General features: G+C 39.9%; 1 protein-coding gene, 5 non-coding genes and 3 pseudogenes across 6 annotated transcripts in view; 5 read left to right on the top strand and 4 right to left on the bottom strand.

Moving 5' to 3' along the window:
- The first annotated feature begins 1,985 nt into the window (after nt 1-1,985).
- Nucleotides 1,986-2,104, top strand: LOC114643199 (5S ribosomal RNA). The gene has a single exon (XR_003714706.1). It is a non-coding gene; the product is annotated as a 5S ribosomal RNA (ribosomal RNA).
- A 680-nt stretch (nt 2,105-2,784) lies between these two features.
- LOC114643233 (U1 spliceosomal RNA) lies at nt 2,785-2,948 on the bottom strand. Its single transcript, XR_003714731.1, has one exon. It is a non-coding gene; the product is annotated as a U1 spliceosomal RNA (small nuclear RNA).
- A 942-nt stretch (nt 2,949-3,890) lies between these two features.
- On the top strand, nt 3,891-4,009 carry LOC114643219 (5S ribosomal RNA). The gene has a single exon (XR_003714721.2). It is a non-coding gene; the product is annotated as a 5S ribosomal RNA (ribosomal RNA).
- Nucleotides 4,010-4,690: 681 nt separating this feature from the next.
- LOC114643252 (uncharacterized) lies at nt 4,691-4,879 on the bottom strand (annotated as a pseudogene).
- Nucleotides 4,880-8,721: 3,842 nt separating this feature from the next.
- On the top strand, nt 8,722-8,840 carry LOC127528088 (5S ribosomal RNA). The gene has a single exon (XR_007935231.1). It is a non-coding gene; the product is annotated as a 5S ribosomal RNA (ribosomal RNA).
- A 683-nt stretch (nt 8,841-9,523) lies between these two features.
- Nucleotides 9,524-9,677, bottom strand: LOC127528057 (uncharacterized; annotated as a pseudogene).
- Nucleotides 9,678-16,026: 6,349 nt separating this feature from the next.
- Nucleotides 16,027-19,355, top strand: part of LOC127527764 (uncharacterized) — a 12,494-nt gene continuing 9,165 nt past the window's right edge. The window contains exon 1 of the mRNA XM_051927601.1: nt 16,027-17,164. Coding sequence (XP_051783561.1) covers nt 16,079-17,023 — 945 coding nt within the window. The 5' untranslated portion in view covers nt 16,027-16,078 and the 3' untranslated portion in view covers nt 17,024-17,164. The remainder of the gene's footprint in view (nt 17,165-19,355) is intronic.
- Nucleotides 17,651-17,805, top strand: LOC114644376 (uncharacterized; annotated as a pseudogene).
- LOC114644375 (5S ribosomal RNA) lies at nt 18,464-18,582 on the bottom strand. Its single transcript, XR_003714941.2, has one exon. It is a non-coding gene; the product is annotated as a 5S ribosomal RNA (ribosomal RNA).

Genomic DNA, 19,355 nt, shown 5'->3' with positions numbered 1-19,355 from the left:
TCTGCCTTTCTTCCCCTTCCATCTCCTCTTCTGATTCTTCATCCAACAGTGCTATGACTTTATCAGTCTTATTTACTTTAACAATATTCGCATATGAGACAGGGCAGTCCTTAAAGGCATGTGCCTCCTGTCCACATAAATTGCAAATTATTTGTTTTCTACATTCCCTGGTGCTATGTCCTTCTTCTTTACAGTTCCGACATTTTACTACTATGCATTCCAAAACCTTGTGACCCTCCTTACCACACCTCCTACACACTTGAGGCTGGCCAGGATAGAACACATGTCCTCTCACTGCTCCTATCTGTATAACGGGGGGCAGGTGTATCACCCGATCTGTGTCCCTCTCTTTCTTCAAAATTATATCAAATTTATACAGCCCATTCTTAATACCGTCATCATCCGTCATCTGCATACTAGTCTTGACATCACAATACTGCAATAACCACGTGGAAATATCTTGAATTTTAACTTTTTCTGTATACATAATAACATTTACTTTTTTGTCAAGTCTATCACTCAATGGGACGATCAAAAATTTATCCAAAATCAAGTTCACCTCTTTCTCCCTCTCTACTGTTCGCACACATTTGTCATACAAATATCTTGTCTTAAAAACCACTTCAAAAGTAGTTTTTCCTGGAAAGGCAAATAGAAAATCAATCTCACCAGGGATGAACTTTAAAGTCTTCTGCAAAACCTCAATACTGAACTCTTTTCTCTCCATTTGTTCTTCCTTAAGCTCAAAACGAACCACGTTTCTCCTCTCTCTCCCATCAATTGGAATCCGTGATGCTGGTCTTCCTCCTCCTCTTCCAAATTCCGATCCATCTTCTCTCTCCGATCCCATTCTTCTGTTGGAACCACCAAGTAACACCATTTCCGCCATCCTTCTCCTAAAAATTGAATTCGCCGCGCACCAAGGGAAACAGAAAAACAGGGTGGTGGACAAGCCAACCTACCCAGCTCTGGATCCAAGGCCGTGGGGCGCTCCCTACACCTGACAGCGAAGAACCAAAGGTATCTCCCCTGCCAGGTAAGTATGAGTTGTACAGCCCGGCGCTCAACCTCCCTCTTCCGCGGCTTCATCGCTCGCCGGCGGGCGACGTGCCCCGCCGTCCTCGAACCTTCGTGGTCCTTCGGGCTCCTTCGGCCTGCTTCGGGCTCCATCGGCCTCCAGAGCACGCATGCGCACGAGCGAGCAGCTGGCCTGACGCCCCTGTGCTCCGTGACCCGGATGATGGGGTTGCACCGACCTCACCTCCTTGATTAGACAGGTTTCGGCAGAAGAACCCGAGGTGCACTTCGCTCTTATGCAAACCAGCCACCCATCTCTGGAGCTTATTGGCTGGAAGAGAAACAGAAGGGGTAGACACTGGGCGGGACGCTGAATGAGAAACAGCCGCCCAACAGCGTGGACAGGCGGCTGGAGGCAAATCTGCGAAAGAGGAAGGCGACCCTGCTTTCCGTAGAGAGAGAGAGAGAGAGAGAGAGAGAGAAAGAACCCCTCGGCGTGGGCGCTCGCGCACAGCAGCAAAGCACCTTCGGGGAAGGGAGATGCGGGGCAGCGCTGCGTACCCGTCCGAGACGAGAGCCGGTGCTTGCCCTTTGATGCCACTGTGGGATTCCACGTTAGGATGGACACGAGGTTGCCGGCTGTTTCTGGAAGATGCCTCACGTTCTATCTCTCTATCTATCTATCTATCTATCTATCTATCTATCTATCTATCTATCTATACATAAACGTGGGTGGCGGGATTTGGTCGGCGACAGCGAGAGAGCCGACAGAAGGGGTCCAGCATAAAGGATAAAGAACATTCAAATTCAAAAATCATTCTGAAAATTTCAAAAGAAAGAATAAAAATGGAAGAAAGATAGGGGAGAAATAAAACAGAAAAAAAATAAAAAAAAAAACATTGGGCTGTCGTTTAGTAAAGAGGGCTTCCAACCTTGCCTATATGGGGAGAGAAAAACTTGCCGCTTTCGTTTACGGCCATACCACCTTGAATACGCCCGATCTCGTCCGATCTCGGAAGCTAAGCAGGGTCGGGCTCGGTTAGTACTTGGATGGGAGACCGCCTGGGAATACCGAGTGCTGTAAGCTTTTGCCTTTCTGCCAGCAGGGGTCACCCTTTTCGCTGTCTTTTTCTTTTCCTCCTTTCACCCGTGTCAGAAAGTTGGCACTTGGCAGCAAGTAAAGCAGCTTGAAATAAGTAAAGTTGCACAAAAAGGATGGATGGATGAAAGAAAGAAAGTGCACTCAGTTCCACTTCTCTCCACTTTATTCTCTTCACATCACTCACTGTTCCATGCTGCTGTCAAAGGAGGTGAGAGAACTTAAAAATATTAATAATGCAGTAATGGTACACATGTGGGTAGGTAGAAATAAATAAATAAATAAATAAATAATCAATCAATTTCTTATCATTTTTTTTTTATAGGGGGGAGTTTCCTTTATATAAATTCAATAACTAAATTATTAATTAATTAATTAATTAATCAATTAAAATGAATATTTTTTTATCAATATTTTTTGGGGGGGTGTTTCCTTTAAATAAATAAATAATCTTTAGGATCTTCTGTATTTATCACAGGTTTAAGTACCTTGCTCATGGGAAAGGCGCTATATAAATAAAATGTATTATTAGTATTACTATCACTTTGATGTCCCACTTCTGCTGTTGTCTCTGCGGCTCCTGCTTCATTTTCACCCAAACAACCAGTTTCCACTCCACAACGAAAAGATAAAAAGCTTTTTCAGTCTGTCTTTTAAACCAAAGTTATCAGGGGAGAGCGCGAACGCAGTCCCCCACTACCACAAATTATGCAGTCGAGTTTCCCGCATTTGGGGAAATCGCAGGGGTCAGCACACCCGGAGTGCAATGGATGAGCCTCGCCCTGGGAGAACCACCTTAGTGATCATGGTATCTCCCCTGCCAGGTAAGTATGAGTTGTACAGCCCGGCGCTCAACCTCCCTCTTCCGCGGCTTCATCGCTCGCCGGCGGGCGACGTGCCCCGCCGTCCTCGAACCTTCGTGGTCCTTCGGGCTCCTTCGGCCTGCTTCGGGCTCCATCGGCCTCCAGAGCACGCATGCGCACGAGCGAGCAGCTGGCCTGACGCCCCTGTGCTCCGTGACCCGGATGATGGGGTTGCACCGACCTCACCTCCTTGATTAGACAGGTTTCGGCAGAAGAACCCGAGGTGCACTTCGCTCTTATGCAAACCAGCCACCCATCTCTGGAGCTTATTGGCTGGAAGAGAAACAGAAGGGGTAGACACTGGGCGGGACGCTGAATGAGAAACAGCCGCCCAACAGCGTGGACAGGCGGCTGGAGGCAAATCTGCGAAAGAGGAAGGCGACCCTGCTTTCCGTAGAGAGAGAGAGAGAGAGAGAGAGAGAAAGAACCCCTCGGCGTGGGCGCTCGCGCACAGCAGCAAAGCACCTTCGGGGAAGGGAGATGCGGGGCAGCGCTGCGTACCCGTCCGAGACGAGAGCCGGTGCTTGCCCTTTGATGCCACTGTGGGATTCCACGTTAGGATGGACACGAGGTTGCCGGCTGTTTCTGGAAGATGCCTCACGTTCTATCTCTCTATCTATCTATCTATCTATCTATCTATCTATCTATCTATCTATACATAAACGTGGGTGGCGGGATTTGGTCGGCGACAGCGAGAGAGCCGACAGAAGGGGTCCAGCATAAAGGATAAAGAACATTCAAATTCAAAAATCATTCTGAAAATTTCAAAAGAAAGAATAAAAATGGAAGAAAGATAGGGGAGAAATAAAACAGAAAATAAAATAAATAAAAAAAAAAAAACATTGGGCTGTCGTTTAGTAAAGAGGGCTTCCAACCTTGCCTATATGGGGAGAGAAAAACTTGCCGCTTTCGTTTACGGCCATACCACCTTGAATACGCCCGATCTCGTCCGATCTCGGAAGCTAAGCAGGGTCGGGCTCGGTTAGTACTTGGATGGGAGACCGCCTGGGAATACCGAGTGCTGTAAGCTTTTGCCTTTCTGCCAGCAGGGGTCACCCTTTTCGCTGTCTTTTTCTTTTCCTCCTTTCACCCGTGTCAGAAAGTTGGCACTTGGCAGCAAGTAAAGCAGCTTGAAATAAGTAAAGTTGCACAAAAAGGATGGATGGATGAAAGAAAGAAAGTGCACTCAGTTCCACTTCTCTCCACTTTATTCTCTTCACATCACTCACTGTTCCATGCTGCTGTCAAAGGAGGTGAGAGAACTTAAAAATATTAATAATGCAGTAATGGTACACATGTGGGTAGGTAGAAATAAATAAATAAATAAATAATCAATCAATTTCTTATCATTTTTTTTTTTTATAGGGGGGAGTTTCCTTTATATAAATTCAATAACTAAATTATTAATTAATTAATTAATTAATTAATCAATTAAAATGAATATTTTTTTATCAATATTTTTTGGGGGGGGTTTCCTTTAAATAAATAAATAATCTTTAGGATCTTCTGTATTTATCACAGGTTTAAGTACCTTGCTCATGGGAAAGGCGCTATATAAATAAAATTTATTATTAGTATTACTATCACTTTGATGTCCCACTTCTGCTGTTGTCTCATTGGCTCCTGCTTCATTTTCACCCAAACAACCAGTTTCCACTCCACAACGAAAAGATAAAAAGCTTTTTCAGTCTGTCTTTTAAACCAAAGTTATCAGGGGAGAGCGCGAACGCAGTCCCCCACTACCACAAATTATGCAGTCGAGTTTCCCGCATTTGGGGAAATCGCAGGGGTCAGCACACCCGGAGTGCAATGGATGAGCCTCGCCCTGGGAGAACCACCTTATTTTTTTTTTTTTTTGTCCTAAATCAATTTTATTTCATATCTCATTAAAAGTAAGTATGAAGTTAAAATTTCAGCAGTATTTTTTCTTTCGACTCCCTTTATTTCTCCCGAGTACAGTCCCTCGGGGAAATTCCATGGTATGCCGATTATATTAAATTACTCTATCTTTTTATATAATAAAAACAAAAGGACTTTTTATGTCTTATCTTACCTTTGGCCTTTTTTCATAAGAGATGGTTTTTCTCATAAAACGAAAGGTTTTCTCTGATCATTCCGATCATTTTCTGTTGGGAAAAAACTTTCTGTTTATTTGTGTATGCACACCTTGCCTTCCACAATACCCCCTTTATCACATTTATTCGATCCCAATCTTTCTTCCCAACATCTCTTTTCCCTGACCTCCCAAACACCACCAAATCTCTATCCAACTTAATGTCTACTATGTGTCTCTGCCTTACTTCACTCCATATCCTTGCCACTATAGGACAGTCCCACATTGCATGTCCCACTGACTCATTTTTTTTACATTCATCTCTGGGACATTTAGGTCCTTGTAAGATCTTCCTTTTACTTACAGCCAGGTTGGTTTCTAGTGCTTCGTGGGCCGCCAGCCAGGCTATATCTGCTACTTGATTATTTGGAAACTTTCCCCCAAATCTTTCCCATATCAGTCTGGATTCCTCTCTAGCTTTCCCAATAATGTTTACCGGCTTCTCATTTTCCTTTATTCTTACCACTAATTTTTTCCACCTCCTCCACAACTCCTTTTCATCCTGCCGAAGCCCACAATCTTTGATACATTCTACTAACCTCTTATATAATTTGGGTAGTCTAAATTCATATGGTTTCTTGTTCTGGGTTTTAAAAAGCCCAAACCTTCTTAGATGTCCACCCATCATATACCTGGCTAGGTCCGCTGCCCTTCCATTCCCACTCTGTATCAAGGATATGTAAGTGGCCGTGTATTTCAGTCTTAACAAGATCCTTAAGTCCGGAAAACCTTTTCCCCCTTTCCTTTTTTGTTTCTTTACTTTCTGTCTTGCGACCTTCTCATATGTGGACCCCCAAAAAAAATAAAAACATTGTCTTTCAATTTTCCTTAAAATATATTTTGTCGGTAAAAATACTGTTGCCAAAAAAAAGAGCCTAGGCAACAATATTGACTTAATTAACAAAATTTTTCCCTCATATGTTAATTTCCTAGTTTTCCAGAGGCTTGTGAGTTTGTATACCTTCCTCTCCATCTCCTTCCAGTCTCTTCTTCCCTCCTTTTCTTCTCCAAAATGAATCCCCAATATTTTGACAGCCCCTCTATGTACTTTCAAGTCTTGCCCAAAGTCCTCCTGCCACTTACCCTGCAGATGGCACTCGGTTTTCCCCTTATTTAATTGGAAACCTGCTACCTTAGAAAACTCCTCTACTTCATCTAAGGCCTCTCTTATCGATAGGCAGTCCCTGCTTATTAGAGTGATATCATCCATATACACTGTACATTTTGCGGACTGTCCCCCACTTCCTGGTATCTCCAACCCTTTTATCCTTGGGTTGTCCCTTATTTTCCTTACCAGTTGCTCAATAACTATAACGAATAAAATGGCTGAGAGAGGGCAGCCCTGTCTGATACCCCTTTCAATATTGATATCTTTTGTCAGGTTCCCGTTTAAGAGCACCCTCCCTGTCGCTCCCAAATAACATTTTTTAATCGCTTTCCTCACCCCTGCTGGGATTTCCACCCTCTTGAGCGTTTTCCATAGAAATTCATGATTTATAGAATCGTATGCCTTTTCCAGGTCTAGATTGACCAATCCAATGGCGATTCCCCTGTTTCTTGCATACTCGCAAACATCCCTAATAAGAATATGGTGGTGCGCTATAGTTCTCCCTGGCACTGCGCATACTTGCTCTGTTCCAATTATTTGTCCTAAAAAGCCCTTCATGCGATTTGCAATTATTTTTGCCCATATCTTATAATCTTGGCAAAGGAGGGTTATTGGTCTCCAGTCGGAAATATTTTCCGACTCCCCTTTCTTCGGGATCAATGTTATAATTCCTTTCCTCCAAGTTTCCGGGACACCGCTCCCCTCCATAATTTCTTTATAGAGGTCTTCCAAATCTTCCTCTATTAAGTCCAGAAAGGTTTCATAAAATTCGTGGGGCAATCCATCCATACCCGGTGTCTTCCCCTTCTTTCCTTGTTTTATGGCTCCTCGGATTTCCGCTGTAGTTATTTTTTCCGCCATCCTCCTCTGATCTTCTACCTCCACCTTACTACCTACATTCTTTAGGGCCTCCTCCTGACACGCCGGCTCTATACTCCGTTTCTGGTATAGGGTTTGATAATAGTCCTCTACAACCTTTATTTTTTCCTCCTTCTTCTCTTTGAGGTTCCCCTCCGGATCCTTCAACCTTTTAATAAAACTCCTCCTCTTTCTTTCCTTGATTTTTTTAAAGAAAAAACGAGAACATTTCTCATTCTCCTCACTTTCTTGGACCCGGCTTTGAAACTTTATTTTTTCTTCCTTCTTTTTATAGATCTTAGCCATCCTCTTCTTCGTCTCTATTATCTGCTTTTCTATTTCCTCGTCTTTACTCTCTTCCTCGTAGAGGCCTTCTAATTCATCTTGCAGGGCTTTATATTCTTCTCTTTCTTGTTGTCTTCCTTCCCTTCCCTTCTTTTGAAAGAATTTGCGTGTTCTAAATTTCACTATTTCCCACCATTCTCCTACCGTTACACATGCTTCTTTCAGGGTCTTCCATTTCCCATATTGTTCCCTGTATTCCTTCCTCACTAATTCCCCTTCTAACAAGGTCACATTTAGCTTCCAGAAACCTGCGCCTCTTTCCTGTTTTTGTCCCCCCTCGATCTCCACTTCCAGGAGATGGTGATCCGAGAAAAATACGGGGGTCAATCTAAAATTTTTTGTTTTGGGAGAACCACCTTAGTGATCATGGTATCTCCCCTGCCAGGTAAGTATGAGTTGTACAGCCCGGCGTTCAACCTCCCTCTTCCGCGGCTTCATCGCTCGCCGGCGGGCGACGTGCCCCGCCGTCCTCGGACCTTCGGGGTCCTTCGGGCTCCTTCGGCCTGCTTCGGGCTCCATCGGCCTCCAGAGCACGCATGCGCACTAGCGAGCAGCTGACCTGACGCCCCTGTGCTCCGTGACCTGGATGATGGGGTTGCACCGACCTCACCTCCTTGATTAGACAGGTTTCGGCAGAAGAACCCGAGGTGCACTTCGCTCTAATGCAAACCAGCCACCCATCTCTGGAGCTTATTGGCTGGAAGAGAAACAGAAGGGGTAGACACTGGGCGGGAGGCTGAATGAGAAACAGCCGCCCAACAGCGTGGACAGGCGGCTGGAGGCAAATCTGCGAAAGAGGAAGGCGACCCTGCTTTCCGTAGAGAGAGAGAGAGAGAGAGAGAGAGAGAGAGAGAGAGAGAGAAAGAACCCCTCGGCGTGGGCGCTCGCGCACAGCAGCAAAGCACCTTCGGGGAAGGGAGATGCGGGGCAGCGCTGCGTACCCGTCCGAGACGAGAGCCGGTGCTTGCCCTTTGATGCCACTGTGGGATTCCACGTTAGGATGGACACGAGGTTGCCGGCTGTTTCTGGAAGATGCCTCACGTTCTATCTCTCTATGTATCTATCTATCTATCTATACATAAACGTGGGAGGCGGGATTTGGTCGGCGACAGCGAGAGAGCCGACAGAAGGGGTCCAGCATAAAGGATAAAGAACATTCAAATTCAAAAATCATTCTGAAAATTTCAAAAGAAAGAATGAAAATGGAAGAAAGATAGGGGAGAAATTAAACAGAAAAAAAAAACAAACATTGGGCTGTCGTTTAGTAAAGAGGGCTTCCAACCTTGCCTATATGGGGAGAGAAAAACTTGCCATTCTCGTTTACGGCCATACCACCTTGAATACGCCCGATCTCGTCCGATCTCGGAAGCTAAGCAGGGTCGGGCTCAGTTAGTTCTTGGATGGGAGACTGCCTGGGAATACCGGGTGCTGTAAGCTTTTGCCTTTCTGCCAGCAGGGGTCACCCTTTTCGCTGTCTTTTTCTTTTCCTCCTTTCACCCGTGTCAGAAAGCTGGCACTTGGCAGCAAGTAAAGCAGCTTGAAATAAGTAAAGTTGCACAAAAAGGATGGATGGATGAAAGAAAGAAAGTGCACTCAGTTCCACTTCTCTCCACTTTATTCTCTTCACATCACTCAGTGTTCCATGCTGCTGTCAAAGGAGGTGAGAGAACTTAAAAATATTAATAATGCAGTAATGGTACACATGTGGGTAGGTAGAAATAAATAAATAAATAAATAATCAATCAATTTCTTATCATTTTTTTTTTTATAGGGGGGAGTTTCCTTTATATAAATTCAATAACTAAATTATTAATTAATTAATTAATCAATTAAAATTAATATTTTTTTATCATTATTTTTAGGGGTGGGGGTGTTCCTTTAAATAAATCAATAAATAAATAATCTTTAGGATCTTCTGTATTTATCACAGGTTTAAGTACCTTGCTCATGGGAAAGGCGCTATATAAATAAAATTTATTATTAGTATTACTATCACTTTGATGTCCCACTTCTGCTGTTGTCTCTGCGGCTCCTGCTTCATTTTCACCCAAACAACCAGTTTCCACTCCACAACGAAAAGATAAAAAGCTTTCTCAGTCTGTCTTTTAAACCAAAGTTATCAGGGGAGAGCGCGAACACAGTCCCCCACTACCACAAATTATGCAGTCGAGTTTCCCGCATTTGGGGAAATCGCAGGGGTCAGCACACCCGGAGTGCAATGGATGAGCCTCGCCCTGGGAGAACCTTTTTTTTTTTTTTCCATTGTCTAAATTCCATTACTGAGAACAAACACTATCTTGCTTGTCCTTTTTTCACTTACATTTAATTTTTCTTTTCAGTTTCTTAGCTTTGAGCACACACACAACGTCTGGCCAATTTGCTAATCCACTGTAACCCATCACCATTTCACCACCGTGACACAACAATTTTTTTTTTTTTTTTTTTTTTTTTTATACTTTATATTAAGAATCTTTACCTTTTTTTCTATGTATTTTTATTTCTTTCTGCTTCTTCTTTTATCTTCCATTCCTCCCGTATCTCTTTTTCACATCTCTGTAACAGTCTTTGTATTGTTATTTTCTTATTATGTATTACTAATTCATTCCTAAACCACCACATATTTTCTTTTATGACACTAACCATTTTCCATTGCCTTATTGACATTTTTTCATTTAGCTCCTTTCCTACCAAACCATATAGTACACCTTCTTTTGTAATATCTTCAATCTCTAAATCCCCTTTCCATTCCCTTCCCACATATCTCCACACCTCTTGTGCATATCTGCAGTTCCAGAATACATGCTCTGCAGTCTCTGCTTCTAAACAATTGTCTCTTGGACACATTTTACTTTTAACCACTCTCCTTTTGTACATAACTGTATTCATTGGTAAAATTTCATTTACTATCATCCACCCCAAATCTTTTTGTCTATTTGTTAATTCTTTATTTGACGTTTGTTGCCACACTTTTCTTACTTGCTCCTCCGTAAGTACTTGAATTTTCCTCATTGTTTCCTTTTTTTCTATATATTTCTTTAATTCTCTTTTTTTTCCCCACATTTTTGAATCTCCTCCCTCCCATTCATACCCTTGTAAACATTTTTTTATAATCTTATAGTGTTTTGGCACATTAAACGCCATAGGTCTGTTATTAGTTTTTTTTAACAGTTTCGCTTTTCTTAGTTCCGTCCCTAGTAAATATCTCAACATATCTGCAAATTTTCCTCTTTTATTTATTGCCAAATTCACCACCGTTGCTGTATGTTTTAGTTCCAACTCCTTTTCAATATTTGGAAATCCTTTACCTCCATTTTCTTTGGTCTTAGCCAGTTTTTCGCACTTTGAATTCCACAGAAATACAAAACAAGTTCTTAAAATCCTTTTTAGTATTTTCTTTGGCGGATAAAAAACAGTTGCTAAATATGATAATTTCGGTAGAATGATTGCTTTAACCAACAATATTTTCCCTTCCATTGTCAAATGTCTCAACCTCCAGACCCCTATTTTTTGATTGATCTGGTTTAACATTCCCTTCCATTCCTCCTTTTCTGTGTTGACATCTCCAAAAGTAATCCCAAGTACTTTCACCTTATCCGTAAGCCTTATCTTTTCTTTTGGTTCTTCTTTCCATTTTCCCCATATCCTACATTCACATTTTTTTAAGTTTAAATTTGACCCTGAGGCCCTACAAAAACTTTCAGTGTGTTCTATTACTTGCTTTACACTCCAAGCGTCCCGTATTAATACTGTGATGTCATCCATATAAGCAAACAATTTTATCTGCTGGCCTCCACTTCCCGGAACTTCAATTCCTCTTATATTATTGTCATTTCTTATCATATTCAACAAAGGCTCAATACTTAACACAAATAGGACTGCTGACAAAGGACACCCTTGCCGTACTCCACATTCGACTTTTATTTCCTCCGTCAGCCTGTTGTTTACTTTTATTCTACTTCCTATTCCATTATATATTGCCTTTAGCCATCCCACAAATTCTTCTGGCACTCCCATTTTTTGTATTACCTTCCACATATACTTATGTGCGACCTTATCAAAAGCTTTTTCCAAATCTAAGTTGATTAACCCTACATCCAACTTTTTTTCCTTCATTGCACTAATGCAGTCTCTTATCACACACAGATTTTCTGCAGCGCTCCTCTCCTGTACCACACAAGCCTGTTCTTCTTTTATTATATCCCCCACATATTCTTTCAAACGGTTTGCCATGACTCTTGTCAGTATTTTGTAGTCCTGACAAAGTAATGTGATTGGCCTCCAATTTTTAACCTCTTTTTTGTCATCCTGCTTGGGAATAAGTGTTATCACTCCACTTTTCATTGTATTTGTCATTTCACCTTGTTTTAAAATTTCCATAAACAAGACCAGTACATCATTTTTTAAAATCTCCCAAAAGGTCAAATAAAATTCGATCGGTAAGCCGTCAATCCCTGGTGTTTTTCCTCTGCTGCTCATTTTGACAGCCGCTTCAACTTCTTCCATTTTTATTTCCTGACATAACATTTTTCTTTGTTCTTCTGTATAAAAGCGATCTATAGTTTTTTTTTATATTATCGATATACTCATTCTCAATCTCTTTTTTTCCATACACGTCTCTATAATGATTTAAAACTATTTCCATTATTTCTTTATTTCCTTTTTGGATGTCTCCATTTTTATCCATCATTTCTTCCATTCTTAATTTTTTCCTCCTCTCCTTTATTTTCTTAAAAAAAAAACCTGGAGCACTTTTCTCCTTCTTCTTGTTCTCTAACTCTACTTTGAAATTTTATTTTTTCTTCTTTTTTCCTGAATAATTGTTCTAGTTCTTGTTTTATTATTCGTATCTGTGTTTCATTATAATCTTCTCTACTATATTCTCGTTCAAGATTTTCCTGCCATCTTTTTATGTCTTCCTTGTCTTTTTTGCTCTGTTCTCTGCCTTTTTTTTTGGAAAAAGTCTTTTGTATTTTTCTTCATTAACTCCCACCACTCTCTTTGTGTCCCACACCATTCTTTTAAAGTTGTCCATCCTTTATAATACTGTTTATACTCCTCTCTTATTTTCTTGTCCTCTATCATTTTTACATTCAACTTCCATTGGAAGTCTTTGGGCTCATCATCACTCCCTTTTTCTACTTCCACCTTCAACATACAATGATCAGTAAAGAACACTGGCTGCAATTTACATTTCTTTGGTTCATAGGTCTTATCTGTAAAAATATAATCTATTTGAGAGGATTTTTTTCCTGCTCCTCTCCACGTAACCCCTTTTTCTTTACGTTTCAATTTTCTAAATACATCTATCATGTCACAATCTTTAACAATTTCTCCTAGTTTTTTTGATGATTTATCCATTTGTTGTTCTTTATTTTTTTGTTCAGTTGAACAATTAAAATCACCAACAACAATTAGATTTTTTTCATTTGCCATTGTAATTTCTAAGCATCTGAATATTTCCATTCTCTTGACTGATGTTGTTGGTGCGTATACATTTATCATATTCATAGTATTATTCCCTTTTACCAGTTTTACTTTCATTAATCTCCCTTTTATAATTTCTTCCGAACCTTTTATTTCTATCTCCTTATTCTTTATTAATACCCCTATTCCTGCACTTTTATTTTCATTCGTTCCTGAAAATACTGAGTTACCTTCTTTCCAATCCTTTTCATACTTTTCATACGATTTTTCGCCCGGTAAACTACATTCTTGTAAACAAAAAACATCTGCCGAAATATATTTCAAAAAAGAAAAAACAATTCAGATCGGGTGATACACCTGCCCCCCGTTATACAGATAGGAGCAGTGAGAGGACATGTGTTCTATCCTGGCCAGCCTCAAGTATGTAGGAGGTGTGGTAAGGAGGGTCACAAGGTTTTGGAATGCATAGTAGTAAAATGTCGGAACTGTACAGAAGAAGGACATAGCACCAGGGAATGTAGAAAACAAATAATCTGCAATTTATGTGGACAGGAGGCACATGCCTTTAAGGACTGCCCTGTCTCATATGCGAATATTGTTAAAGTAAATAAGACTGATAAAGTCATAGCACTGTTGGATGAAGAATCAGAAGAGGAGATGGAAGGGGAAGAAAGGCAGAGAGAGGAAAAACTAGGAGGTGAAAGGAGAACAAATGGTAAAGAAGATCCAGAACCGACAACCGGAAAGATGGAGGAAGAAAAAGAAGAGGTAAAGAGTTGTGGAGAGAGTGATGTGTGGAATTTTATGGAAGACAAGACAGGAAAAGACAGTGCTGAAAGCAGGATTGACCAGTATTCGCAGGATATACTCTTCCACACGGAAGAAATAATGGAAATATTGAGTGGCACTGCAAGTGTATGCCAATCACCGGCAAAGGCGATAGTAGAAAATATAGTGCAGGAGAAGATGAGAGAAGAAATGGGGGAAATGAAAATTAACCCCACGTTACAACGGAAACGGGGCCCTGACTTACTATCTCCAGGAAATTCTGGAAAGGTGGAAGAAATGGAGAAAATATGCCAAGAATGGGGAACAACACCATCCTTTTTAGAAACTAAAGATATGGAAGGGTTCTTGTCCACAACAGGAATGAAGGGAGTACAGGAGTGGAAAGTAGAGAGAAAAGGCACAAAAAAAGCCAAGAAAAATGCAGCGAGAGTAAATAAGGGGAGAATAGAAGGGGAGGTGGAAAAAAACACTGGGAAGAAAAAATGAAATTGAAAATAGTAACAATTAATGTCAGAAGTATCCAGAGGAAAGAGAGGAGAAGAATTGTTTTTTCTTTTCTGAAAGATATTTCGGCAGATGTTTTTTGTCTACAAGAATGTAGTTTACCGTGCGAAAAATCGTATGAAAAGTATGCAAAGGATTGGAAAGAAGGTAGCTCAGTATTTTCAGGAACGAATGAAAATAAAAATGCAGGAATAGGGGTATTAATAAAGAATAAGGAGATAGAAATAAAAGGATCGGAAGAAATTATAAAAGGGAGATTAATGAAAGTAAAACTGGTAAAAGGGAATAATACTATGAATATGATAAATGTATACGCACCAACAACGCCAGTCCAGAGAATGGAAATATTCAGATGCTTAGAAATTACAATGGCAAATGAAAAAAATCTAATTGTTGTTGGTGATTTTAATTGTTCAACTGAACAAAAATATAAAGAACAACAAATGGATAAATCATCAAAAAAACTAGGAGAAATTGTTAAAGATTGTGACATGATAGATGTATTTAGAAAATTAAAAGGTAAAGAAAAAGGGGTTACGTGGAGAGGAGCAGGAAAAAAATCCTCTCGAATAGATTATATTTTTACAGATAAGACCTATGAACCAAAGAAATGTAAATTGCAGCCAGTGTTCTTTACTGATCATTGTATGTTGAAGGTGGAAGTAGAAAAAGGGAGTGATGACGAGCCCAAAGACTTCCAATGGAAGTTGAATGTAAAAATGATACAGGACAAGAAAATAAGAGAGGAGTATAAACAGTATTATAAAGGATGGACAACTTTAAAAGAATGGTGTGGGACACAAAGACAGTGGTGGGAGTTAATGAAGAAAAATACAAAAGACTTTTTCCAAAAAAAAGGCAGAGAACAGAGCAAAAAAGACAAGGAAGACATAAAAAGATGGCAGGAAAATCTTGAACGAGAATATAGTAGAGAAGATTATAATGAAACACAGATACGAATAATAAAACAAGAACTAGAACAATTATTCAGGAAAAAAGAATAAAAAATTAAATTTCAAAGTAGAGTTAGAGAACAAGAAGAAGGAGAAAAGTGCTCCAGGTTTTTTTTTAAGAAAATAAAGGAGAGGAGGAAAAAACTAAGAATGGAAGAAATGATGGATAAAAATGGAGACATCAAAAAAGGAAATAAAGAAATAATGGAAATAGTTTTAAATCATTATAGAGACGTGTATGGAAAAAAAGAGATTGAGAATGAGTATATCGATAATATAGAAAAAACTATAGATCGATTTTATACAGAAGAACAAAGAAAAATGTTATGTCAGGAAATAAAAATGGAAGAAGTTGAAGCTGCTGTCAAAATGAGCAGCAGAGGAAAAACACCAGGGATTGACGGCTTACCGATCGAATTTTATTTGACCTTTTGGGAGATTTTAAAAAATGATGTACTGGTCTTGTTTATGGAAATTTTAAAACAAGGTGAAATGACAAATACAATGAAAAGTGGAGTGATAACGCTTATTCCCAAGCAGGATGACAAAAAAGAGGTTAAAAATTGGAGGCCAATCACATTACTTTGTCAGGACTACAAAATACTGACAAGAGTCATGGCAAATCGTTTGAAAGAATATGTGGGGGATATAATAAAAGAAGAACAGGCTTGTGTGGTACAGGAGAGGAGTGCTGCAGGAAATCTGTGTGTGATAAGAGACTGCATTAGTGCAATGAAGGAAAAAAAGTTGGATGTAGGGTTAATCAACTTAGATTTGGAAAAAGCTTTTGATAAGGTCGCACATAAGTATATGTGGAAGGTAATACAAAAAATGGGAGTGCCAGAAGAATTTGTGGGATGGCTAAAGGCAATATATAATGGAATAGGAAGTAGAATAAAAGTAAACAACAGGCTGACGGAGGAAATAAAAGTCGAATGTGGAGTACGGCAAGGGTGTCCTTTGTCAGCAGTCCTATTTGTGTTAAGTATTGAGCCTTTGTTGAATATGATAAGAAATGACAATAATATAAGAGGAATTGAAGTTCCGGGAAGTGGAGGCCAGCAGATAAAATTGTTTGCTTATATGGATGACATCACAGTATTAATAAGGGACGCTTGGAGTGTAAAGCAAATAATAGAACACACTGAAAGTTTTTGTAGGGCCTCAGGGTCAAATTTAAACTTAAAAAAATGTGAATGTAGGATATGGGGAAAATGGAAAGAAGAACCAAAAGAAAAGATAAGACTTACGGATAAGGTGAAAGTACTTGGGATTACTTTTGGAGATGTCAACACAGAAAAGGAGGAATGGAAGGGAATGTTAAACCAGATCAATCAAAAAATAGGGTTCTGGAGTTTGAGACATTTGACAATGGAAGGGAAAATATTGTTGGTTAAAGCAATCATTCTACCGAAATTATCATATTTAGCAACTGTTTTTTATCCGCCAAAGAAAATACTAAAAAGGATTTTAAGAACTTGTTTTGTATTTCTGTGGAATTCAAAGTGCGAAAAACTGGCTAGGAAACAGGTAATGAAGACCAAAGAAAATGGAGGTAAAGGATTTCCAAATATTGAAAAGGAGTTGGAACTAAAACATACAGCAACGGTGGTGAATTTGGCAATAAATAAAAGAGGAAAATTTGCAGATATGTTGAGATATTTACTAGGGACGGAACTAAGAAAAGCGAAACTGTTAAAAATAACTAATAACAGACCTATGGCGTTTAATGTGCCAAAACACTATAAGATTATAAAAAAATGTTTACAAAGGTATGAATTGGAGGGAGGAGATTCAAAAATGTGGGGAAAAAAAAGAGAATTAAAGAAATACATAGAAAAAAAGGAAACAATGAGGAAAATTCAAGCACTTACGGAGGAGCAAATAAGAAAAGTGTGGCAACAAACGTCAAATAAAGAATTAACAAATAGACAAAAAGATTTGGGGTAGATGATAGTAAATGAAATTTTACCAACGAATACAGTTATATACAAAAGGAGAGTGGTTAAAAGTAAAATGTGTCCAAGAGACAATTGTTTAGAAGCAGAGACTGCAGAGCATGTATTCTGGAACTGCAGATATGCACAAGAGGTGTGGAGATATGTGGGAAGGGAATGGAAAGGGGATTTAGGGATTGAAGATATTACAAAAGAAGGTGTACTATATGGTTTGGTAGGAAAGGAGCTAAATGAAAAAATGTCAATAAGGCAATGGAAAATGGTTAGTGTCATAAAAGAAAATATGTGGTGGTTTAGGAATGAATTAGTAATACATAATAAGAAAATAACAATACAAAGACTGTTACAGAGATGTGAAAAAGAGATACGGGAGGAATGGAAGATAAAAGAAGAATCAGAAAGAAATAAAAATATATAGAAAAAAAGGTAAAGATTCTTAATATAAAGTTAAAAAAAAAAAAAAAAAATTGTTGTGTCACGGTGGTGAAATGGTGATGGGTTACAGTGGATTAGCAAATTGGCCAGACGTTGTGTGTGTGCTCAAAGCTAAGAAACTGAAAAGAAAAATTAAATGTAAGTGAAAAAAGGACAAGCAAAATAGTGTTTGTTCTCAGTAATGGAATTTAGACATGGAAAAAAAAAAAAAAAAGGTTCTCCCAGGGCGAGGCTCATCCATTGCACTCCGGGTGTGCTGACCCCTGCGATTTCCCCAAATGCGGGAAACTCGACTGCATAATTTGTGGTAGTGGGGGACTGCGTTCGCGCTCTCCCCTGATAACTTTGGTTCAAAAGACAGACTGAAAAAGCTTTTTATCTTTTCGTTGTGGAGTGGAAACTGGTTGTTTGGGTGAAAATGAAGCAGGAGCCGCAGAGACAACAGCAGAAGTGGGACATCAAAGTGATAGTAATACTAAAAATAAATTTTATTTATATAGCGCCTTTCCCATGAGCAAGGTTCTTAAACCTGTGATAAAAACAGAAGATCCTAAAGATTATTTATTTATTTAAAGTAACCCCCCCCCAAAATAATGATAAAAAAATATTTATTTTAATTGATTAATTAATTAATTAATAATTTAGTTATTGAATTTATATAAAGGAAACTCCCCCCTATAAAAAAAAAATTATAAGAAATTGATTGATTATTTATTTATTTATTTATTTCTACCTACCCATTACTGCATTATTAATATTTTTAAGTTCTCTCACCTCCCTTGACAGCAGCATGGAACAGTGAGTGATGTGAAGACAATAAAGTGGAGAGAAGTGGAACTGAGTGCACTTTCTTTCTTTCATCCATCCATCCTTTTTGTGCAACTTTACTTATTTCAAGCTGCTTTACTTGCTGCCAAGTGCCAACTTTCTGACACGGGTGAAAGGAGGAAAAGAAAAAGACAGCGAAAAGAGTGACCCCTGCTGGCAGAAAGGCAAAAGCTTACAGCACTCGGTATTCCCAGGCGGTCTCCCATCCAAGTACTAACCGAGCCCAACCCTGCTTAGCTTCTGAGATCGGACGAGATCGGGCGTATTCAAGGTGGTATGGCCGTAAACGAGAGCGGCAAGTTTTTCTCTCCCCATATAGGCAAGGTTGGAAGCCCTCTTTACTAAACGACAGCCCAATGTTTTTTTTTTTTTTATTTTATTTTCTGTTTCATTTCTCCCCTATCTTTCTTCCATTTTTATTCTTTCTTTTGAAATTTTCAGAATGATTTTTGAATTTGAATGTTCTTTATCCTTTATGCTGGACCCCTTCTGTCGGCTCTCTCGCTGTCGCCGACCAAATCCCGCCACCCACGTTTATGTATAGATAGATAGATAGATAGATAGATAGATAGATAGATAGATAGATAGATAGATAGATAGATAGAGAGATAGAACGTGAGGCATCTTCCAGAAACAGCCGGCAACCTCGTGTCCATCCTAACGTGGAATCCCACAGTGGCATCAAAGGGCAAGCACCGGCTGTCATCTCGGACGGGTACGCAGCGCTGTCCCGCATCTCCCTTCCCCGAAGGTGCTTTGCTGCTGTGCGCGAGCGCCCACGCCGAGGGGTTCTTTCTCTCTCTCTCTCTCTCTCTCTCTACGGAAAGCAGGGTCGCCTTCCTCTTTCGCAGATTTGCCTCCAGCCGCCTGTCCACGCTGTTGGGCGGCTGTTTCTCATTCAGCGTCCCGCCCAGTGTCTACCCCTTCTGTTTCTCTTCCAGCCAATAAGCTCCAGAGATGGGTGGCTGGTTTGCATAAGAGCGAAGTGCACCTCGGGTTCTTCTGCCGAAACCTGTCTAATCAAGGTGAGGTTGGTGCAACCCCATCATCCGGGTCACGGA

This window comes from Erpetoichthys calabaricus, chromosome 5 (assembly GCF_900747795.2).
Source record: "Erpetoichthys calabaricus chromosome 5, fErpCal1.3, whole genome shotgun sequence".
NCBI classification, from domain to species: Eukaryota; Metazoa; Chordata; class Cladistia; order Polypteriformes; family Polypteridae; genus Erpetoichthys; species Erpetoichthys calabaricus.
This window is presented reverse-complemented; position numbering and strand designations above follow the sequence as displayed.